The 25234-nt window shown below is 42.5% G+C and overlaps 1 protein-coding gene across 1 annotated transcript in view; it reads right to left on the bottom strand.

Annotated features, from left to right (window-relative positions):
* The window catches only part of PDIA3 (protein disulfide isomerase family A member 3), a 105672-nt gene that overhangs the window by 66993 nt on the left and 13445 nt on the right, over positions 1-25234 (bottom strand). Inside the window, exons 2-4 of the mRNA XM_030189641.1 lie at positions 19263-19341; positions 13671-13788; positions 2875-2982 (exon numbers count right to left, since the gene is read on the bottom strand). Coding sequence (XP_030045501.1) covers positions 2875-2982; positions 13671-13788; positions 19263-19341 — 305 coding nt within the window. The remainder of the gene's footprint in view (positions 1-2874; positions 2983-13670; positions 13789-19262; positions 19342-25234) is intronic.

Genomic DNA, 25234 nt, shown 5'->3' with positions numbered 1-25234 from the left:
AGTAGCTGCAATGAACGTTTAAATAAACGTCGAAATAAACGCCTTTAAGGACGTTTAAAAATTTTTTTTTTTTTTTTAAACGGAGCCAGCGGGAGGGGGGAGAAAAGGAGGGACCTGGCACCACCAGGTTTGCACTTGCTCAAAAGAGCCCTCAACCCCAGGCACTCAACAAAACCTAAAAATTAGGCTTGAAGGCCTAGCCAGAGCTGCTGCTGTGTGTGACCACCACCTGCTGAGATAGAGAACATACTGGGGAGTTTCCGGCAGCACATGACCACATATAGGGAGGCAAAAGTTTGCTCTCTATCTCCACCTGCTGGTAGATGGACACAACCCACCAGTCTACGGATTGATCAGCTTGATGATATGGAATCTCCCTTTGAGATTACTGAAAGCAGATCGTACCCTTTGAATAGGTTGTTTTCCAGACTGTTGGGTGGGAAAGAAAGTTAAAACCCAATTTCACTGGTTGATGGGCACCTGGGTCTTCCCAACATGAGGCTTTACAATCTGGCCTGTCTTGTTACATCATCTTTGATTGGTTTACTAGAGGCCAGGATTATACACCCATCTTTTATGAGAGCTTTATTTTTGCCTTATTTTCTCTTGCTGCTGCAGGTTCCATGCCAGGTACTTCCATGCCCTTGGGGGCGGAAGTGTAATTTTCCATCCTTTATGGGGTGCTTGGAAATTTTGAATTAGCTTCACTGGGGGGGGGGGGGGGGGGGGGGGGCTGTTGGTAACAGATCAATTGCCTATTTATTGTAATATTGCTTTTCTGCCCGGGAGAGAAAAATCGAATATTCACCAGATGGGAAGCTAGGGGTTTGACCCTCTTGGAGCCTGTACTTACCCCAGAGGAAGCACTGAAAACATTGGACTACCTTATAGCTTTGGACTCTAGGGAGTGGAGACTGCTTTGCTTACTGTCAGCTAAAACCCTTACTCTAGTCTACCAAGGGTAGCTTTGGGAGCACAAATGGGGGAAGGTTTAAGGGCTTTGCCTCTAACTCTTGAGGAGAAGCTGTCCATTGCTGGCCTTCATAGGGTGATTAGTGAGTGAGTGAGGGGGAAGGAGTTTGGGTGGTTGCAAGATAGATGGGAACAGGACATCAGCACCCCCCCCCCCCCCCCGGTGGAATTTGGATCTGCTCTTAGCCTTAAAAACAACCTAAGGATGGTGGTGACAACTGTCCTGCAGGAAAAACATTTTTGATTCCTACACAGGGCTTATATTTCCCAGATGCAGCTTTCTCGTGCGGGGCTTTTGTCTACTGCACGGTGCCTTAAATATTCTAGAGGAAAATTAATTTTTTCATCTTCCTGGAGCTGTCTGAAGGTTCAGACTTTTTGGAGAGACCTAAGTCATTTTCTTGGTTCTGACCTGCATGTGTCAGCTCCTCTGGCCCCACAGACCTACTAGTTGGGGGCTGTGGATGCTAGGACCCTGGGAGGGAAAGGGACATTCCTTTTATTCCAAAAGTCAAGGTTGGTGGCCCTTAAATGTGTATTGCAGGCCTGGATTGTTGTAGATGTTCCACCATTTTGGGGCTGGAGGAATCAGGTGCATGCCCTGCCTCTTCTCATAAATGCATGCAGAGATTCTTGCTTATTTGGGACTCATCTTCAAATACTGACATCATTAGGACATAGTTTCTTGCTGAATATGTTATCTAATAGATTAGTGAAAGTAGTCTAATGGGTGTGGGCTGCGAAGGGGTGCCCTAGGGTGGGAGCTACGGGTACTTCAGTTGGGGCCCCCCCTTTTGTTTTTGGAGGCTCCGAGAGACTACAAGGAATATGGTCTCTTGGGGGCTATGGCCCTGTTCTAATTTTCATTTCTCTGCTTTCCCCCACCCACCAACTCAGTTTTATACATTTGAAGAGGCGGGGTGGAGTTTTTGTTGGTATGGGGAGATAATTATTCTTAATTTGATGACAAGTTTTCAGCTTGGTTTTGTATTGCCTCTAATTTTTACTTTAATTTTTTCTGTATCTCTCAAATGTTGGATATCTGTATTTTGCTGTGTCATCAATTTAAATGTTGTAACGTGACTCCCCTTGAGATTCAGGACTGGTTTGAAGGATCCGCTTTTCTTGAGGACCACAAAATAAAGTTGTATCTTCTGCCTTTTTCCTGCTGGGAGACTGGCTCCATTGTCCTCAACTTTAATAGGTACTGAAGGATAACCTTGACTGCCTTCTGGCAGCAGAGGTGCAGGGAACGACACAGAGGTGTAGGAAACTGGCTCCACAAATTCCAGGGTAAACCCATGGCTCACCACCCTCCAGATCTCATAGGTTGGATGCAATGTGGGACAACTCTGCTTTGAAAATATTGACTTAATTTTGAAAACTAGAACTTTTGGGAAGGTTTTTTGCCAATAATTGAGACACAGGAGCATTAAAAAAAAAAAAAAAAAAAAAAAACAACTTGTATAGGAGCTACCCAAGTTTTGAGGCTTTTCCCCTTCCCTTTTAATCTATACTTAAATTTATGGTATAAGAAATCCTTTGCTGATTATGTAGTTTATACATATTTATTGGCTAGTATTATAGCCGATAGTTGTAGGTTTGTATCTAGCCCATCTTCTTTGTGAGTGAATATTGTATGAAATGTAGTGATAAAGAATTACATCCCCTGCTCCATGGCTCATGCCCATGGATTTACACAGTACAATGAGTAACTGATCACTATATCAAGTCAAAAAGATTAACAAAAACAAACGTTATTGTATTTTGTAAGGATCAATACTCTACAGCAGTTATCAGAAAGTACTTGACAATTCCATACAACTTTCACTGCCTGTAATGTCAACACTAACTGATAGTCAGAATCTGGCTCCATTCATGGTCAGTTTAATTTCTACTCACCTACAACTGAAGGATCCTTGTCGCCAATGAACTGCTCAAACTCTTCAACAGATCTGAGTGTCACTGAAGCAGGGCCTGCTTGTTTCTTCAGGTGACTGACGATACCATCTTAGGAAAAGGAAATCAGTTGATTTAATTACATACCAAAGCCAAAATAAAAAAAGTTACTTACCTTTAATGGTAGTTCTCCTTGGACAGATCTTAAACCACACAATTACATTACTGTGACTGAATCGATGTGGCCAATGTCGCAGCTGTGAAAGCTCTAGAAAACATATGCATGTGCAGGAATTCCAGCCTTACTGTACATACTATAAAAATACTGTAAACCCCACCCTCCATCACTTATGTCTGAAAGCTGGCAGCAACTCCAGAACGGTAGGGTGGGTTTGTGTGACTGCAAGATCTGTCCAAAGAGAACTACTTTTACAGGTAAACAACTTATTTCTCCCTGGACAGAGTAATCTTGCAGCCATACAATTGAAAACTCAAGTTTCACAGATAACAGACAAATTACTCATGGTGCATATATGTAATAATTATTTGCGAGAATGTCTGGTACCTGATGTAGGAGGAGGAGAGTTGATGCCTCATATTCCAAAGGAGAGAGCCACTTGCCAAAGAGAGTCTGCAGAGGATGCAATGTCAATACAGTAATGTTTGTTAAATGTATGTGCTGTTGACCAAGTAGCCACTCTGCGGATATCTTGAGATGAAGTAGATTGGGGCGCTTGTTGCCGCCTTGGCACTAAAGCAATGAACTGTTACATACGGTACGAAGAATGCTGTAGTGGCCACATGCTGATAGCAACAAATGCATGCCACAATCCAGTGAGACAGAGTTCCCTTTTTAACAGGTTATGGTCAAATATCCAAACAGATAGAGATAGTTGAGATGGTCTGTCTGCCCAGGCTGTTCTGTGAAGATAAATGGTAAGTGCTCTTACACACAGTCCAAGGTGTGTAGTCTGTGTTGTGTGTCATCCATATGAGGCAGTGGATAAAAGACAGGAAGCTGAAAAGGAGACTTTTGGCAAGAATTTAGGATAGTAATTTTGTCATGAAGTACTTGAGTAAATGTTGGGTAATGAACCAACACAAAATGTTGGGTAATGAACAAATGCTTGTATTTCATCGATGCATCTTGCTGACATTAATGTGACTAAAAATGTCTGCCATGCCAAGAACGTTTTCTCTGTGAGACCCAGGCGCTCAAAGGGTGCGAAGGTGAGTGCACTGAGCACCAAGTCAGGCCGTGGAAGGTGTCGAGTTGACTGTAATTGAATAAGGTAAGTGCCACTTTCCCGTACTAGATATATATAGATGGGTTTTGTTATTTTGGTTTAAAATAGAGTAAAAAGATATTACAGTATTTGCAAGATAACAGAAAATAAGGAGGTTTTTTTTTACCCGTGATGATTTAAAGGACCTCCCGATGGTTGGTGTTAACAATAGGAGTGTGCCTTTATAATTTGAGGTTTTTTCCTCCTAATATTTATTAATTTTTCAGGATTAGTAAGGATATCTTTATTGGCTGTGACGTGGACATTGATTATTAGCGATATCTGAATAAGCTCTTTGTGATATTATATTGATACACCAAATTTATCTCTCATGCCGACGAAGGTAGTCAAAATAGAGGATGTAGATGTAACAAACCCTACATAAAATCTTTTATTAACAAGGTGTTTGACAAGATTCATCTTGTTCAGCAGGTATGAAATATGGACAACACTTCAAGATAACCTTGGAGTTATATGATAAGCCAGCCCGAGACAAATAGAGGAGGTAATCCAAAACCCAAGTAGAAAAGTGTTCAGCTCCAGGTGCCTTTGATCTTATCACTGAGAAAAGCGGTATCATTTTGCACCATGGACTTCCTGGTTGATTCTTTCCTGGATGCAAGAACATCCAACACTTCTTGAGAGAAGTCTATTAATGTGAATTCCATAGGCAGAGAAACCATGCTGTCCATGCTGTGAGGTGAAGAGAGCTGAGGTTTGGATGAAAAGATATCCTTGATGCTGTGTAATTAGGTCTGGTTCTGGTGGCTGTGTATTTATGTGCAGGAGTAACAAGAACCAGGTCTGTCTGGGCCAATATGGAGCTAGTAGGAGGAGAGTTGCTCCTTCGACCTCGCCTTTTGTATTTTTGAAGTTAGTGGGATTGGAGGATAAGCATAGGGGAGACCATTTGTCCAGTTCAGCTGGAAGGCATCCTCTGCTTCTCTTTTCAGACTGATACTTTGAGCAGTTTTATCTTAGACATTTGGCATTCAGTGGGGATGTGAACAGGTCAATAAGTGGCTCCTCCCATCTCGAAGAGTGAACGAGTAACAGTGATTTTGAGGTTCCAGTTTCCTGCTGAGCAAGTCTGACTGTATTCAGCTTTCCTGAAGATATGATGCCATAAGAGTGGAATAAATATCTAGTACAGACTGCCATATCTCTATCACTTCTCTGTATACAGTGCAGTATCCTGTTCCCCCTTGCTTGTTGATGCCACTTGAATGTCCGTGAGCACATGGATTACATGATTGGTAAACTGTTGGAACACGGATAGCTAGTTTGATCACTCGCAATTCTAAGAAATTAATACTGTGCTTATGCTCTGCCAGAGTCCATGAGACAAGTCCTATTTTGAGATGCGCTCCACATCCTTGCTTTGATGCATCTGTTGTCAAATAGATGGTTGATGGCAGAGGATGGAACAATACTCCCTGATCAGTTGTATGTGTCCACCACGAGGGAGCCCTTGATTTGTTGTGCCAAGCTGACTTTCATTGACAGCGATTATGTGGCCTGAATCCAGCGATCTCTTAGATGCCATTGAAGTACTCATGTTGAGTCATGCTAATGGCACCATGGAAGCCATTAAATACCATGTATCCCAACAAGACAAAGATCTGGCAGTCATGAATGTTACCAATTGTAGTTGGAGCACCAGCGCCCAATTATTTCTGTTCTGGACATAGCAATGCCTGAGGAGTTTGGAGAAACACTCCAATGAATTTGAGTTATTGGACAGGGGGAGATCATCTGAGACTTTACATTGATCAAAAATCCCAGTTCTGAAAGAAGATGTACAGCAATGCTTGGTGGGTGTTGGTTGATGTCGATGCTGATATTAACCAGTCATCTAGATACGGAAACACCGCAATACCTTGTCGTTGCAGGTAAACCACTACTGTAATGACATTTGGTGAAAACTCTTGGGGCCAATGTGTGGTGTGCTTTGTACTGGTAACGTTGCTCTCCTAATTGAAAATGGAGATACTGACAAAGAAGGATGGACTGGAATGTGTGAGTATGCATCTTTCAAGTCCAGAGATAACAAATGTCAGTCTAATAGTGGCAGGATCATGGGAAGTCTTGCTTTCTATACGTCTCCTTTTTAATGGATGTGTTCAATGGCCGCAAGTCGAGAAATTGTCAAACCCCGCCCTTTTTTTTGGTGAGAAAACATTGGGAAAAGAGCCTGATATTCCGATGTAAGGGCTGCAACAGTTCTATCACATTTCATCAACCTACTACTTCTTGCAATTGATTGGTTAGATCTGGAACTATGGGCCATACTAAATGTCTGAATGGCAGGCGACGGATAAGAGAGAGATCCTTAATGAACATCGAAAGTAGCAAAGAATCCAATGTTATTCTTATCCAAACGTGTGCAAAAAAAAAAAAAACTGACCGTAATGTTTGGGACAGTCAAAAACTAATCAGTATTCTTTGGCTGAGATGATTTTTATTTACTTTTTATTTAAGATTTATATCCCACACATCTACAACCCTGAACAGGGAACAATCCACATTAATAATACACATTTCACAAAACACAACATAACCATGTTTTCTTCTTAAACAGCAAAATCTAACTTTACCGTATTGCAACTTGGTTTTAAGAAGAAATATCAAATGCTCGCTGAAACAAGAAGAAATATGCTGATGTAAATGCAAACTTGCTGACTGTAGAGATTTTTAGTTATCACTTTAAATAGCATCAATAGAATCTTATATTGCACTCTATACATTAATGGGTAGCCAATGTAAAGAAACAAGAGCACGTATAATGTTCAAAACAATTCATTCCCAAAAGCACATAGGCTGCGGCATTTTGTGCTATCTGTAAAGACTGTAAAGCAAATTTTGGCAAACCTAAGAACAGATTACTGTAATCAAAGTGAGGCATTACTATGCCTGGAATCCAATGAAAATTTTCAAAGGATAAATAATCCTTCAATCTAACAAGCCTTAATTAAAAAAAATACAGTACTAATCACCTTAGCTACTTGTCATTTCATATTAAATGATAATCAATAGAAATAAAACAAAATGAAACATTAAATGATGAATCAAAAACATTCAATGATCGAATTTTCTCACTGAAAGCAATCTCAATACCATCCATTGAAAGAATCTGGAACATCAGCTGATCCAGAGCCAGATACTGTAACTTGCATTTTTTTCTATAGTCAGGCTGAAATGATGCAGACTGTTTTCTTGTCGCGGAATGTCCTGTTCTGCTGTTGCAACCTCTCTTGCTTATTACCCTTATATTGTTTGTAAGGTTTATTATAAGGATACTGCCCTCGAGGGGTATCATTTTTTCTTGGAGGTGTAATAAGATGCTTTCTTATAAGACCCACATGGTTGTTTCAATGTTGTCATCTTTGAGGATGTCCAGTGCTGTGCTGTCCTCCATCATCAATTTCCTTGACACTGTTGTCAGAGTCTCCCATGTACAGGATGCACTGGCAACATTTGTGTATGTCGTCCCTTAGGGCAGAAGCTTTCAACCATGATATTCCTATGCACCTTTTATCTATATTCTGATTTTCTTATTCCATCAATATGATTGTCGTTCTATTATATTGTAAGCCACATTGAGCCTGCAAATAGGTGGGGAAATGTGGGATATAAATGCAGCAAATAAAATAAAATAAACCAGACTAGCAGTCATGTAAATATGTCCACTGCTACTCCATGCACTGAAGTATCATAGGAATTGTGTCGCTCTAATCATGCTTCTTGCACACTCCTCAAGGTCTTGCATAAGGGAATGGAGTGTAGTCTTTGAGGAAGCAGGCAAAGAATCTATTGTTCTATTAAGTTTATCCTTAATAGTAAATTGGTACTCTATACAATGGAACATATGCATCCCAATTTGGCTATTTAAATATGGCATTTTGATAGGTTTGTTTACCCATCTGGTCCATCACATTCATATCTTTGATTGCAGGAAGGTTTGAACGATCTCTGGAACTTTTATATGTTTCCTCATATCTGAACGGACAATTGACTGGTGTGACAACTGGGGTTTACCAAATCTCATGTTTTCCACTTTATACTTTGTATCTAGATTTTTCTTGGTGTGTCTGAAGTATAAGGATTATTCCAAACGAGATTGTGTTGGTGCACAAGAATCTCATGGAAAGGAAGAGTGATGATTTCTTTAGGTGCTTTGAGGTAATGCAGAGTTTGAAATTTTTTCATTCCTGGATCAGGTTGAGAGGTGTCACCAACTTCAAAAGGAACTTGGGGTACAAAGAATCCTCAGGTTGTGACGTTTTTGAAGGCAGAGGTGATGGTCTGAAGGGAGTCCCGGAGTTCCTCTGCTCAAATCAGCATCTGCACGTAGTGATGAGGTATCAGGACTAGTGTGAATGCAGTGGTGTGGAGTCATACTCCAAAGGCAGCTCCATCTCCACAGATTCAGATGTCAACATGCACCACGAGCATTTCCTGTGTGGTAGAGGATGTTTAAGAAGGGGATCTAGTGCAGGGCTGACTTTGTTGGTGGTACCTGTTCCTGATAGTGCTGGAGTTGTAAAAGATCAGTATCAGAAACTAGGGCTCCTGCAGAGCTCAGTGGAGAGGTAGAATGAGACTGGAAGGTTCTCACTTGTTTGCGTAGAAGATCAGTGCCGACAGAAGGAAGCATGGTTGTGGTGCTTATGCGAGTGCCTCCAATGCTGGCTGGAAGGAGCTGTGGAACTGTGTTGGTGCCTACATGTCAGGGTCGAGGGAGAAAAGCTCCAACGTGCTGTTCAGAGGCTTTTCAGGTGGTAGGGAGGCATAACGTCTTGATGCCAGTCAGAGCTGGGCAGTACACTATGAAAGGCAACTTTCAACATTGAAGAAGAGATTGAATTGTCCGATCTCAGTGCATGTCTGCAATGGAGAGAACAGGAATAAAAGCTGCTGACATTTGAGAAGCAGTGTTTTTGTCTTTGAAACAGCTTTTTTGCCTGCTGCAGTGACATTAGAACTCAGGTATGTAAATAATTCCTCATTTTGTGATTTTGTTTTATGGTGCGTGGCAGCATGCTTACATAGTCCAGACAGTTTTTGTCAAGGTGGTCCTTGCGAAGACACTGAATACATTTTGTTATTTAAAGATCCCTGCTTCGAACCAATTACCCCTTCTTTCCCCACCCCCCTACCATATTCAATTTAAGGTCCTTCTCCTTACAATCTTCACTTTAACAGCCCACTTGCTTCCCTGGACGTACTATATACCTCCTCACGCTGTCTACGATCCCTGGATACCAATCGGCTAGTATTACCCTCTCCTAAACAAGCCCACTAGAAGTCTACCCATCACTCTGCTTTCTTTTCCCTAGCACCACACTTATGGAACAGCTTACCACCAGATCTGTGCCAAGTTTATGACCAAACTTAAATCTTTCTTTCAGACTGCTTTTGGTTTTGCTCTATGTCCAGATGTGAGTGCTTCGGTGTGAATTACGACACAAAGGTTTCCCCTCCCTGTTCCTTTCCCTCTCTTTTACCCCTTTACTTTTAACTTTACTGTATGTGAATGATGCCCTACACTATACTATTTTCATGGATTTTCTATTTTTTGTATCTGATATTCAAATTTGTATTGTAAACCACTCAACCTTCTGTAAGAAGGCAGTATATCAACATTTTAACAAACAAGAAGTACATCGCTTGAAACCTTGTTTTTTCGATGACATTGAAAATAAAGAAGCCAAGTCAGATTAATTAAGTTGAGGTGGTAATCTTGAAATAAAGTGAAATTCTGACAGGTGAAACTGGTGCTAGGGTCTTACCGCATACCGTGGAAAAAGTGATGGAGGGTGGGGTTTACTGTATTTATAATATGTACATTGAGGCAAGAATTCCCACACATGTGTATAAAAGTTCTGTAGAGCTTTCATAGCTGTAACATTAGCCAGATCGATTCAGTCACTATGACATAATTCAACTGTGTGGCTGCAAATTGCTCTTGTCCATGGAGAAAAGGGAAATCCTGTTCCAGTGACTTCTCACAAGCACACAGCAGTAGAGAAGATGAAAACATATAATAGCTCCTTGTGAAAAGCTGAAATAGTAAGACAAACTACATACATGAAGTAATAGAAAGTGCACAAAAAAGTTGTCAGTCCAACAAAAAAGGATAATACAGTTTTTCAGTAGCTTTTGAATAGCAGAACTTTCTTCCTCAGGTCAGTCTGCACCCCGACAAAGCAAGTCAAACAAGGAAATACAGCACCTTAAACAAGGAGCTGAACTGTATAGCAGACTTGATGGATAGCATAGGTCCTATCTGCTGACATCTTACCCAGAAACTCTGATATCATGGGCCCCTAGAAAAATAATTCCGAAGGGCCACCCACCACAGGAGAAGTGGAGGAGTAGGCCAGAGGTCAGTGCAGCAGACACTGATCCGACTCCCATTGCAGGTTCCCATGATCCCGTCACACAATCCTCCACTGCCTTAGAAAACAAAACTTAGAAATTAAGCCCTCAAGCACCAGAGAAAGTACCTGCAAATAAGAGTGTACAGCTCCGCGTACAATAGCAGCGCAAAGGAAAGCGGAACTGAGTATACTCAGGCCAAGAGGCAGAACAAACAAGGAAGCCGAGGAAACTACAGCGCTAGAAGAAACGACTGCGAAAACCGCTCAGCCGAGGACGCGTGCTGCACTGAAGAAAATAAGGAGGCACTGGGCCAGAGGAAAAAAAAAAAAGACCGTCCGAACCAACGGCTCCTCTAACTGGGCAGCGGCGCTAGAAAATTAAACCGTGCACGAAGCGGGTTAGCTTGAACCTCCCCAAAAATTCAAGGAGGACCGAGGAAGCAAACCGCCACAGCCCAGGAAACTGGCGCCACAACAGTGCCCCTGCAAAAGCCGAAGCGCAGCGTTGGACAAACCGGAAAACAAGAGGAAAGCTCTCCTGCCTACCGGCACCGCCGAAGTGACTCTTCCAAATGGAGGCTGCCTGCGAAAAAACGCCCCCCCCCCCCCCCCCAAAAAAAAAAAGCCCCTGCAAAGGATACGAGCTGGAGAGGAGCGTCGGCAAACTGGGAAGAGAAAGGCGCCCTGTCAAAAAAAAAAAAAAAAAAAAAACTCTCTCGTGCCTGTTGCCACCACCAAAGGGAATCCACAAAATGGCAGCTGCCGGCGAACAAACACCCGCCAAGCCCGTGCTCCCCCTTCGAACTGTGACTGAAGGAGAACGGAATACCGGCACAAATAAAAGACTAAATACTCTCTGTGGACTTCTCAGCATCTGAGTGGCAGATTAACAAACGGCCTGTCTGAAGAGTGTTTTCTTTTTTCTTTTTTCAAGCAGGAGCATAAGAAGCACATGCTGGCAGGAAAGGAGGGACGGAGGGACCTGGTACCACCAGGTGTATCCCAAAAAGGCAGACTCCAGCCCAAGACCCCCAGCTCAACTAAACCTGAGGGAACAAGCCAGGAGCTAGCTCAATCAGAGAGCAGCACAGTATATGTCCATCCACCTGCTGAGATAGAGAGAATACTGAAGCTAAGGTCCATATGGCAAACCTTTGAGGTTTGCTGTTATCTCCACCTGCTGGTAGAGGGACATAAGTCGCTCATCTCTGGATTGATCTGTGGGACGCTATGGAGAGAGGCAATTGGCTCCGTTTCATATACCCTCTAGCCTTTACCCTGTTTCATATATACCACACTAGCTTTCACTATGTCTGTACCCTAACTGACTGCAGCTACAGAAAAACAAAACAAAAAAAACTGCACATTTCCTATTTCTCCAACACCATTCAGCTCTCTGAAAGCTTGAACCATACAATGCAGAAGTTACTGCTCCTCAGGCCACATAAAACAGACAGCAAAACTAGAGAAGATTTTTAATATACCAAGATAAGAAGTGAGTGCTTATTCAGTATCTAATGTATAATGCTATAATCCTCAGGGATCTGTCCTGGGACCTCTTCTTTTTTTATCTATACTTCTTCCCTTGGTACTCTGATCTCATCCCATGGTTTTCAGTACCATCTTTACGCTGATGACTCCCAGATCTACCTCTCCGCACCAGAAATCTCAGCAGGAATCCAGGCCCAAGTATCAGCCTTCCTGTTTGACATTGCCGCCTGGATTTCTCACTGCCATCTGAAACTAAGCATGACCAAGACTGAGCTTCTTATCTTTCCCCCTAAACCAACCTCTCCTCTTCCCCCATTCTCTATTTCTGTGGATAACACTCTCATCATCCTCCCTGTCTCATCAGCTCGTAACCTTGGGGTCATCTTCAACTCCTCTCCTTCTCTGCACATACTCAGCAGACAGCTAAAACCTGTCGTTTCTTTCTCTATAATATCACCAAAATTTGCCCTTTCCTTTCTAAGCACACTACCAGAAACCTTATCCACACTCTTATCACCTCTCGCTTAAACTATTGCAACTTGCTTATCACAGGTCTCCCATTTAGCCATCCCTCGAATCTGTTCAAAATTCTGCCGCACGACTTGTATTTTGCCAGTGTCACTAGGCTCATATTAGCCCTCTCCTCAAGTCACGTCACTGGCTCCCTATCCATTTCCGCATACTGTTCAAACTCCTCTTATTGACTTATAAGTGCATTCACTCTGCAGCTCCTCAGTACCTCTCCACTCTCATCTCTCCCTACATTCCTGCCCGGGAACTCCGTTCACTGGGTAAATCTCTCTTATCTGCACCCTTCTCCTCCACTGCTAACTCCAGACTCCGTTCCTTTTATCTTGCTGCACCATATGCCTGGAATAAACTTCCTGATCCGGTCCGTCAAGCTTCATCTATGGCCGTCTTCAAATCTAGGCTAAAAGCCCACCTTTTTGATGCTGCTTTTAACTTCTAACCCTTACTCCCTTGTTCAGTACCCTTATTTTATCATCCCCACCTCAGTAATTTGCTTCTCTCTTATTTGTCCTGTCTGTCCTAATTAGATTGAAAGCTCTGTCGAGCAGGGACTGTCTCTTCATGTTCAAGTGTACAGCACTGCGTACATCTAGTAGCGCTATAGAAGTAAGTAGTAGTAGTATAATGCATTTTTATCATCTCATTTGAAGGACTGCAAAGCACTGCAGTGAAAACAGTCTTAGAATTCAAGAACTTTAGTGTAAGCTTTCACTATCCCTGAGGAATAAAGCTACAATCTTAGTTAGCTACAAACTAGTCAGACTTTCAGAATACCCCTAAAGAATATTCATTAGATTTGCATGAACTGCATGCAAATATTTCATGCATATTAATATCGTGAAAGACTGGCTTGGTTTGCAGGCCCTCCAGGATTGCAGTTTGAATGGTTAATGCAGGAATGTCAATTTGTCTGTAAAGTGCTACAGACTAAGGCACTAAATTATGAAAATGCAGGAAAAAATAAACTTAGAGGCCTGGTAATGTCACAGTATGCAGCAGTTAAAATACATTCCTAACAAGAACACAAAGTACTACTGTGATGAAATAAGCCTCAGTTGGTGAACAGCTAGCACCCTTATACCATTAATTAAATGACAAATCATCATACCTGCTGTTCTTGGCCCATCATAAGCACCCGACTCCTCGCCATCTCGGAAAATTTTCAAAGTGGGATAGCCACTGACTCCGTATTTGTTACACGTGTTTGAATTTGCTGTACAGTCAACCTGGGAAGTGAAAATTCATTCAAATCTTACTTAGGTGGAGCTATCAAATGCAAAATTTTACCATTTGAGAGAATCATTTTCATAGTCTGGTGTTAATATAAAATATTTCTTATATTTCCTAGCAGCATAAAAGAAGTGTGTTGAGCATTTCCTCTGGTCTGGTCGTTAACTGCCTCTGTTACGGGTAAACATTTAGTGTTTAAAGCACTGGCTTGATTTTAATGGCAGGCAAAATAATTCCCGACACCAAGATGACAAGTTAGCTCTCATCAGAGGGCATGGCAGAAATGTGAACCATCATCCTATTCAAAATGAATCACAAAAATAGTGACTTTCTTGGAAATTTGAAGGATCAGGATAACAAGACATCTTTCATCTCTACACAGTTACAGCTTCAGTACACAGCATTCAAATGTTCTGTCAAACAGTTACAGAATTAGCAAATACTTGAAACAAAAAGAAAGTGTAACCTAGTGGAAAAAGCAGCTGCTGAAAATCATGAAATTTCCCAACAATTCCACCAGCTTAAATGATATATAACAACTACAAAACTTTTTTTATATTTTTAATTTGCAGTGCTGTAGTGTCCTTTAAACCAACTGTCTCTGGTTCAGAACTGCAGCCGTCTCACATCAAAGCACAAGCCCTCCCTACCTTCCAATTCTCACAGGGTTAAACAATAAACACTCCCTGACAAAAGAACAAAAGATGTAATACTATAAACATTTATCTTGGCTGTTTGTGGGCCAGTGCTCGGGTCTGCAGTGCTTCCAGAGCACCCGTGATTGGTGTTTGATGTGATTAAAACAACCGGCTCTCTGTCTCTATCCCCAATGTGGAGCCACGTTTCACATTTTCAAGCTTTTTCAAGGGGATGTATGTACAATCTGTTGAATAAAACGGGAGAGATTACTCTGCACGCTCCTCCCGTTTTATTCAACTCTCCCATTTTATTCAACAGATTGTACATACATCCTCTTGAAAAAGCTTGAAAATGTGAAACGTGGCTCCACGTTGGGGATAGAGACAGAGAGCCGGTTGTTTTAATCACATCAAACAGCAATCACGGGTGCTCTGGAAGCACTGCAGACCCGAGCACTGGCCCACAAACAGCCAAGATAAATGTTTATAGTATTACATCTTTTGTTCTTTTGTCAGGGAGTGTTTATTGTTTAACCCTGTGAGAATTGGAAGGTAGGGAGGGCTTGTGCTATGATGTGAGACGGCTGCAGTTCTGAACCAGACAGTTGGTTTAAAGGACACTACAGCACTACTGAGCACTGCAAATTAAAAATATAAAAAAAGTTTTGTAGTTGAGTTATATATCATTTAAGCTGGTGGAATTGTTGGAAATTATTGATTTACCCACACCAGGTTGATTTGATTGAAACCCACATATATTTTTTTACTGAAAATCATGGAAGCCAGGGTTCAAATCCTTCTCCACCTATTAACACCAACACTCCATTGTCTAAGATACAACTTAGACCAAGTTCACCTAGTCATGGACAAGTTGTGTACTTGTAACTCACCTTGAGTTCGTAATGGAAAAAAGGGGGAGAATTTAAAATCCTAATTTTATGCACTCACATTCCAGATTGAAAATCTAAGCTTCCTAGTATTTCTGTAGTAACAAATCTGCCCCAATTTCAGCTGATTTAAAATGGCTCAATTAAATTCATAGTAGCAGTTTTTAACCGGACAGTTAAGTCCACTGTAATGGATGAGTGGGAAATTTGAGAATATTCAAGATCGTCACCTTGGAGAAGAAACGGTGTGCCGGTCAAATAGGGATATGCAAGTAGGTTTCTGTGAGGTCGAGCTACGTCAGAAACTACCCGGTCTGCATCACCACAATGATCGACCACAAAGAAGCATATTTTCAAAGCACTTAGCCTTCCAAAGTTCCATAGAAACCTATGGAACTTTGGAAGGCTAAGTGCTTTGAAAATATGCCTCATCGTCACCATAGTCTGTGTAGTGTGTCCCTGACAGCCCTGCCTTGGCTTTGAGCAGAAAACGGCAGGGAAACTCCACAAAAGCGTCTGACAAAGGACGAGCAAACTCTAAGGCGAACCCCATCGCGAATAACCTCTAGAACTCACTGGTCTGAAGTAATTTGGGCCCACCTCCCATAAAACTGTGCCAACCGAGCTCCTACCTGAACCAGAGGCTGGGTCCACAAACCTTCATTGCTGAGGATGGGAGGAAGACGAGAAAGAATTTCCCGTTTCCCGACCGCCTCTACGACCACCCCAAAAGGAGTAGGTCCTCTGAAAAAAACTTGGATCATTGAAATGGAACTACTCTGCCTATATCGAAAATCACAGTCTCTACCACGGCCGGAAAAACCACCACATCCTGGCTCCCTGGGACAATCCTCAGGAAGCCTCGGGACTTTAACCTCACCCAGGCTATGCAGCAGCTTATCCAACTCATCGCAAAAGAGAAAAGAACCCTTAAAAGGAAATTTACTAAGCTTGAACATAGAGGCCACATCCGCAGACCAGCCACAAAGCCAAAGAGAGCAACGGCTGCCACGCAAAGAGCCATAGACTTAGAAGAGGCATGAAGCAAGCCATAAAGAGCATCCACCAAAAAGGCCGAACCAATTTCCAACTTCACCACTTTGGCATCTATCGCTGAAAAACCATCAGAACGGTCCAAGACCTTTTCAGACCAAAGAAAAGAGGCTCTCGCTACTAAGAAGCACAGATAGCAGCCTGCACTGCCAGAGCAGAAACATCAAAACTATTCTTTAACAAGGATTCTATATGGCAATCCTGGACATCCCTCCAAGTCGTCCCGCCATCCAAGGGAACCATATTTCGTTTAATGACTGCGGACACTACGGCATCCACCACTGGAGGGCGTAAAAGATCCTTGTCTGAATCCGGAACAAGATAAGCCTGAGCATGGATCTAGCAAGACGAAAGGCAGAATCCAGAACCTCCCACTGTGCCTGAATGATGTCCCTAATATCCTGATGCACTGGAAAAGTCTTACCTGGCCTATGAATACTTTTCACCAGTAAATCCACCTTTCTGGACTCCGCCACTGGGGTCTCCTGCTCCTCAAATTGCAAGTTAGTGGAAACCTGAGAAATAAGCTCCTGCAGATCATCTTTATGAAAAATTCTCACCACTGAAGGATCCTACCCCGCAGAGAAAGGCCCCGCACCACCTTCCAGCTGACCGAGGTCCTCAGGAAAATGACCTTCCGGAAACACCGATGTCTCCTCCAAGGATGGTATTTCCTGGTCCAAATCAGAAGAAAATCCTCTTCTAAATCTCAAAACTGCCTGAGCCACTTAGCAGCCGCTGCTTGGCCTTCCTGAGACCTCGTCACTGAAGCCTCTCCTGAAGCAGCTTTGTGCAATAAAAAAAAGTTTAGTACGTTTATACCACAAAGTCAGGCGGGAAGCCACTTTCACCCGCTGAAGAAACAGGAGTCTGAGACAGAGCCGGTAGAGAGGCCGGTAAAGTAGGCAGGAATGCAGCATTTACCGAAATCAGCGCTGCCAGAGAGGCTGACCCGACCGCACTTAAAACTACCGAATCGGGGGACCTCCCCCCCCCACACACACTAATGGCGCCAACATTTTTACAGCTGGAAGAAACTCAGGGGGAAATCCCCCCTCCTGAGGTCTTCCAGACTACACTGCCTCCGTTCCCTTTTGCACTCCAGAAAACGGAGTATGAGAGAAGCAATGCCGCGGAGAAGCTGCAGCAGCTGCGGGCAAAATGGCGGTCTTCCGTGCCAAAATTAAAAGAATGAGGGAGGTCCGAAGGAGAAAAAATGGAGGACACTGAAGCAGACGTGACAGACCGGGCAAACGAAAAAGCCGGGAAATCGGTGACTCCAACAGAAGAAGAGGCACCGAACGTCTTAATTCCGTAGAAACTACTGCGAACCGAGAGCACTTGCATCCCGGCGCTGACAAAACCAGACTTTAGCCTTCCCTCCATAGCGGAGCTCTCTCTGCCCTTGAAACAACGCTTCACACCTTTTTTTTTTTTAAACAAACCGCCGCTGCCAAAACGTGAGGAAACGGAGGAAGAAATTCTGGAAAGGAAAAGAAATCCCTAACTGCCAAGCCTCAGATTCGCCAGGCACAGACAAAAAAATATTATTGTCGAGAGAGAGAGAGAGAGATCGAGAGAGACTAACTAATGGGCTCACCTCCTGCCTGCTGGAGACTGAGAAAACACTGAGGCTAGGGTCACATGGCCAGGGCTCTTACTGGCTCTCTAGTCAGAATTTTTCTCAGTCTCCACCTGCTGGAAGGTGTACACCACCCATCAGTCCAATCCTGGGCCAGTCCGGAGGGACGCTAAGGAAAAGGTAAAATTAGTTCTTACCTGATCATTTTCTTTCCATTAAGTCCCGACAGATCAACCCAGAGACTGCTGGGTTATGTCCCTCTGCCAGCAAGTGGATATAGAGAGAACCTCCGAGGTTCACTATATGTGGAAACGTGTAGCCACTCAAACCTCAATATCAAAGCCATGTGGACCTTCAAACCAGGACTTAAGTCTTATTCTCCTGTCTCCAGAAAAATTAAAGATACCCTGCAACCGCTAATGCGGGAGGAACTCGTGCAGCTCACAGCAAGAGATTCGCTCCAACAACAACTAAACTGTAACAGCAAACCCAAAAACAAACAAACGAGACAAGCAGAAAATCCCAGGGCGAGCCTCTGGATTGATCTGTCGGGACTAATGGAAAGAAAATTATCGAGTAAGAACTAATTTTACTTTCAATAGCATCCCACAGATCAATCCAGAGACTGGTGGGATGTACCTAAGAAGTTCTTAAAAGTAGGGTGAAACACAGATATCCCAGTTTCCAGAACCGAAGCCCCGAACGCAGCGTCAGCCCATGCTGCTACGTCCATTCGATAGTGCTTTGAAAAGATATGCACAGATGACCAAGTTGCCAACATGCAAATCTCCTCTAAGGAAACCAACCTCGACTCTGCCATAGAAGTCGCTTGTGGTCTAGTGGAATGAGCTCGTAACTGAGAAGGTGAATCTTTCCCTGAAGAGATGCAAGCCAAAGTAATAGCCTCCTTTAACCAGTGAGCAATCAGCAACGAAAATCATTTGTAACCTCCAGATATTTGATGAGGGCCCGTCTCACGTCCAGACACCTCATTAGTCTGGACTGATCCTTTGGTGACATAATGGAAGTCTTGTTTTTCAGTTTATTAAAATAGGAAAAAAAAAAAAAAGTTAACCACTCAACTCAAAAATTGCCGGTGTTAAACCTGAGAAGCAATTTAGAGGCAAAACATTTCCATTACACTAAAAAGAAACAAATGATAAATTTCAAGATTATTGGTAATTTCAAATAAAAGATCCTTAAAAATGCAATTTTCAAACAAGCCAAATTGACAACCAATGAAGAGATGCAACAATGCAATTTTTATAAAGATGTTTGAAATATTTCTTATACTGAAATCTCACACTCACCTTTGCAAGCGATACTGTTCCTTTCAGTCTTGTGGCAGCAGATTCATACTCTGGTGCAAGCCGCTTGCAGTGTCCACACCTAGAAAAAAAAAACACAACCATTTTTCTTTTATATGGGATTTGGCTGTAATTCGAGCACACACACACACAATATCAACCCGTCTATGTTTTAGGTAGATAAATATTTTAGACAAGCTACTTTAAAATATACTGGTAAACAGCAACCACCATTACAGTTAGGTAAAAAGTTTGTTAGACAAACATAAGGCATCACAAGTCTTCTTAGATTTGGAAAAAAAATGAAAGATTCATAATCACAGAAAAACAGAATATGGTGAAAAAGTAATGCACAAGACGGCCACCCTTTCAAAAGGATAGTTACAAAATGACAAGCCCTTAAGACCTGTCCACAGGTCAGATCCTCAGACTCCCAATACTAAAACAAATAAGTACTGCATCCAACTGCACAGTTAATGTCCTGGTATTACAAAAAAATGCATTTGTCCTGCTGAAAGTGAAAATATTTCACAAAGCAAGAGAGGAAAGTCTGATTCCTATTCCTCTGTCACTATATAATTAAGTAAAATGCTGCTATGCAGCTCCTCTAGTCTCATGCAGCCACTGCAAAGCATACACACTTTTCTAAAGAAACAGGTACATAGACATTAGGTGTGCACTTTTTTGAAGAAGCGAATGACAAGATAATAGGATGAAGATAATTCTCTATAGATAGCAGTAAAGTTATTCACCTGTAGCAGATGTTCTCCAAGGACAGCAGGCCAACTATTCTCACAGCTGGGCAATGTCATCCAACTACCAAGATGGGATAATTTTCTTTCCTTTAGTCATAGCAGATGCAGCCATTACAGATGGGTTGTGTCCATCAACCAGCAGAGGGAGATAGAGAGCACACTTTTTTCAGTGCCTCATACCAGCTTGCTCCACTGCCTCTCTTCAGTATTTGAAGCTTCCAAAGCAGTATGGCAAATCGCAATGGGAATAACTAGCTTTCCTCACAGCGAACGATGGCCCTACAACAAAGGGCATTAACTCAGAATGGAGGGAATGAAACATCCTCCCGGAGGGCAGGGGCGTAGCCAGACTTCCGTGGGAGGGGGGTCCAGAGCTCGAGGGGAGGGGGCACATTTTACCCCCGCCGCCATTGCCGCCCCTGTTTCTGCCAACCCCCCCTCCCGCCGCAAACCCGCCCCCGCCTACCTTCGGTTTTGCTGGCGGGGGAGCCCAATCTCCGCTAGCTGACGTCCTCTCCAACCGTGCTGCTGCTCAGAAAAGTCTTCTTCCTTCAAGAGCTACCCGATAATGTATCTGATCTGAAGGCTATGTTGCAGCAAAGAATCGCTAAATTAAAAGACAGATGCACAAACCCCAACATTACCTGGTGTGAGAAACGAGACATTATTCAGCGTGAGTTTCGACAGATGCATCAATTGGTCCACTTGCTGGAGTTACACAAAGCTTTGGCCTCTACCCTTCTTTCTGAATCATCTAACTCGTAAGTCCTGCTGGCCTCCTGCAGCTGAGGGCTCAACCCTTGGTGAATGGTAGTCATCGTAGGTGAAGATTCCATATCTATTGGCGATAGATTGCGATGCATTGCCCTCCATACATCAATAAATGAACATTTACCATCATCTCTTTTGTTCCACATACTTAACCATTGTTATTTGATCATGTCTTCGTAAAGATTACCAATCTGTCTTGCACGTTATGCAAGCCAGAAGTGGGGATATATTATGCAAATCCCAATTCCTAGTATTAAGAGGGTTGCAGTTGAAGCTCTAATCCCTACCAATCAGGAGATATAATTTCATATATACTATTGCTATTTATGTAAATTGGCTTTTCATTATTGAACCCTTCCGGTGTTTACTCAGCCGCAGAACCAGATGTTACGAGCCTAACCATCTCAAGACCGGCAACTTCCTTCAGCAAGCCAGCCTGAAAACCCAGCCCTGTTGAATCTTCCAGAACTCCGTCCAGATTCTTCAACGCTTCCACCGCCTCGACCATGTTCGATGAAAGAAACTTTTGAACTGATACTTAATTTGAGAACTACTGTTGCTGTTTATGGACATTATAGATTCATATTATGTTTTATTTTCAGTTTAGCAATAATCCTGTCTAGATATTGAAAAGGTTTTATTTTTATTTTCCTATTATTTCCTTTAATTGTTCTAATTGTTTTTCCACGAGTTTCCCCGTTATTTCTGTTTATGTAATTTAAATTGAAGTCGATATTGCTCGGATACAAGGGTAACATCAAACCCTAATACTGGCTAAGATATCATAATGTAGATGTAAACTCTGTTAGTATCAACCTGTTATGCAATTGTTTAACTTTGGTGTAGGCTTACTTGAGCTGCATGTCTTTCTGTAGGTTTGACTAAGCTCCAAGAGGGGTAACGGATATATACAATGCTTCCCATACTTCCAGGTCATTATGCATATGTCAAGATCCATGCATAACCTTGGTTAATATAAATTTTCCTAGGATTGACCATTTTTGCTGTATGAGGCAACCTCATACTTGCTATCCACTTATTAGTGCTCATGATTGGATGCCAATGATGAGTACTGGTAAGGTCCAGGAATCCCGACCTGTTTAAGGATTCTGAATACCTGCAACCTTAAACAGCCTATTAGTATGATCCACCTGAAATTGCTATTACCCGCATACCTATATTTCATGGGATTTTGTAAATGAGCTCATGGATTAGTCCCATTCATAAAAACATTTCTCGCTACAGGTTTGAGTAAGTCTCAACCGAAAACTAAACAAATTGTACCAGTTGATCTTAAGACTCAGATAATTTGATGGCCTCATAGAATACCTTCTGGAATGGATGGTGCCAAGGTACGTTAACCCTGGTGTCACCCTATGGGATAGGGTGAAGAGGGGAATGTTAATATATGGCCTAGCTTTAAGGCTACCACTGGAATAGTGATGGCCAAAGCTATGCAACCGAAAACAACTGAAAAAGTACTGATTAGGCCAAACAACAAGTAAATGATTTAATATTTGAGAATCTGCAAAGAGCAGGTCTGAACAATGAGTCCTGATACAAACTTGGTACAATTTTTATATCAAATATAGCATCTGTAATGAAAGATCAGATGAATAAAATGGAGCTTATTAGTTTTGGTATACAATGATACAGAGGTAATACAGAGTTCATGAGAAAAGTATGAAAAGTATTGCAGCCGGAAGATGTGAAACTGTTATCTCAACGCTTCCCAAAACATGTTGATAATTAGCAGTAGCTGAGAACGGAAGGAGGTGGGCACATCAGATAGCAGATCGCATGGGAAAGTATGATCTCAGAAAGTGAGAAAGATTAGGAGCAAGGTTTCTCACCATTCACTTCTATGGAGAGGATAGAGTATAAAAGATGGCAGATTTTGGCTTAGTTTGAGAGTCCTCTCCAAAGCTTCTGTCAGACGGCGAAGCCCTGTGCGGATGAAACCAGAATCTGATGTCTGTATTTGTATCAACTTGAAGACCTGTGTTTGGGTAAGAAATAAAATGTATCTATCTATCTAAACCTATCTCTGTCTTTATTTTTATTGATTCTATCTTCTCTTTACCTTACATTTAGCCTACAAGGTAGATCATATACAAGTGACACTCAGTCTTTGCAGAAACTTAGACAGATGTTTAATAAGATTTATGTGGGAACATAAATGGCCCAGAGTATATCTAGACCCAGAAAAACAGAAAGCTGTAGTTATGGGAATTAGTTTTCAATTACGGCTCCTAATGCCACCCCAGAACAGACCCCCTTATGATTGGGTGACAATGGAGGTTAGAGAAACTATACAGAACCTGATATATGAACTAAGTACCTTTAGTCCCCCGTGTGACGGAGTCAGAAAGAGGTCTATAAGGGGGGGGAATTAAAACAAGTTGCATGCTGACGTCCTGCACGATGTCAGTCAGCAAGCATGTAAATGTTGAAGGAAGAAGACTTTTCTGAGCAGCAGAACGGTCGGAGAGGACGTCGGCTGGCGGGGATTGGGCTCCCCCGCCAGCAAAACCGAAGGTAGGCGGGGGCAGGTTCACCGGGAGGGGGGTCCCGACTGAAATCTACGGGGACCCAGGGCCCCTCAGGCCCCACGTAGCTACGCCACTGCCGGAGGGCATAAACTCATTCTCCACTGAGACATAACTGGAGGGAATAAACTCATCCTCCAAAACATGAAACTGGAGGGAATTAAGTCATCCTCCTTTAATTGAACAAGAATCCTGTTTTCCGACTTTCTCTCAAGGACGGAATCTCCAGGAAACACGAACAGAACCTGAAATAGATTTACAGCAGATAGCATCAGACAGGGAGGGATCATGGCTGCATCTGCTATGACTAAAGGAAAGAAAATTATCACGGTAAGAACCTAATTTTCCCTTCCTTGTCATCAAGCAGATGCAGCCGTTACAGATGGGATGTATCAAAGCAATCCCTAGATAGGGTGGGAACAAGCCACACCACGCGCCAGCACTTGCGCTCCAAAATGTGCGTCCCTCCTGGCAGCCACATCCAGCCTGTAATGTTGGGCAAAAGAGAGCTTAGAAGCCCATGTTGCTGCACTACAAATCTCTTGAAGAGAGAGTGCTCCAGTTTCAGCCCAAGAAGAGTAGTGTTGTAGCCGTGTTAGTCCACTCTTAAGGTTATCAATAGAAATCAAACAAAATAAAACATGGAAAAGAAAATAAGATGATACCTTTTTTATTGGACATAACTTAATACATTTCTTGATTAGCTTTCGAAGGTTGCCCTTCTTCCTCAGATCAGAAATAAGCAAATGTGCTAGCTGACAGTGTATATAAGTGAAAACATTCAAGCATTACTATGACAGACTGACAGGGTGGGAGGATGGGGGTGGGTAGGAGGTATGCATGGGGACATCAAAGCATATCATTGATATTCTAACAGGATGGGTGTGGATAGGTGAGGGGTGGGGTGATCAACAGAGACACACAGCTTTATGGTTTATAATGGGCTAGGAACCCCAGATCCTTGTTAAGTCCTTTCTGTTGGGTGTTAAAATATTCAAACATTCTGACTTCAAAAGTCTTGCGTTCTTGTATGGTTTTAGTTATCTTTCAGGATTCTCACTGTGAAGTCACTGGTACAGTGTCCTGGTCCTGTAAAATGCTGACCAACAGGCGTGGGAGCCCTATTGGCACCAGTATTGTTCATGTGATGTCTATGTAAATTGAATCTTGTCTTACACTTCCCTGTAAATTTATCCAGTTGCAAACTATGCCAAAATATTTCACAGGACCCCACAGTCATCCATAAAGGAAAGATATTCAACATAAAGGGATCATTCACTTGCTCATCTTCCAATGTGGTATATATCATTCAGTGTAAAAAATGTAACGAAGGATGCTATATTGGAGAAACAGGCCAGATGCTTAAGACAAGATTCAATTTAGGATGTGTACGGAGAACTACTGTACTGTGGTGAAACTTAGTGTAAAGTGGGTCAGCTACTAAGGCATGAAGCTCACTGACCACCACCAGAAAAATAATTTTCCAGGTCAAATACTTCAGATGACAGGAATCGTGCGTCTCAAAAGGTGAGGACAATGTTGAGATTCAATGACAGTTGGAGGTTTGACAGGGGGCTCTGGCAATAACCACACAAGAAGCAAACAACTAGGGACTGTACAGAGATAGGCTTACCTCCCACATGGTGATAAGCACTAATTGTACCAAGATGAACCCTTACAGAGTTGGTTTTCAATCAAGACTCAGAGAGGTGCAGCAGGTATTCAAGCAGTTTTTGAGGACAGTGAAGCCTTCCAGCAGGTGGAGACTGCCAATAAGAGCCCTGACCAGCTAGCCCCAGATCCAGTATTGTCATAAAGCAGAAAAGACCAGCAAAAGGAAAAAAAAAATCTGCATCTTTGAAGCCTGAGCAGCCACAGGCACCATACTAACTATGAAGTA

This window comes from Microcaecilia unicolor, chromosome 1 (genome assembly GCF_901765095.1).
Source record: "Microcaecilia unicolor chromosome 1, aMicUni1.1, whole genome shotgun sequence".
In the NCBI taxonomy this organism is placed as follows: Eukaryota; Metazoa; Chordata; class Amphibia; order Gymnophiona; family Siphonopidae; genus Microcaecilia; species Microcaecilia unicolor.
This window is presented reverse-complemented; position numbering and strand designations above follow the sequence as displayed.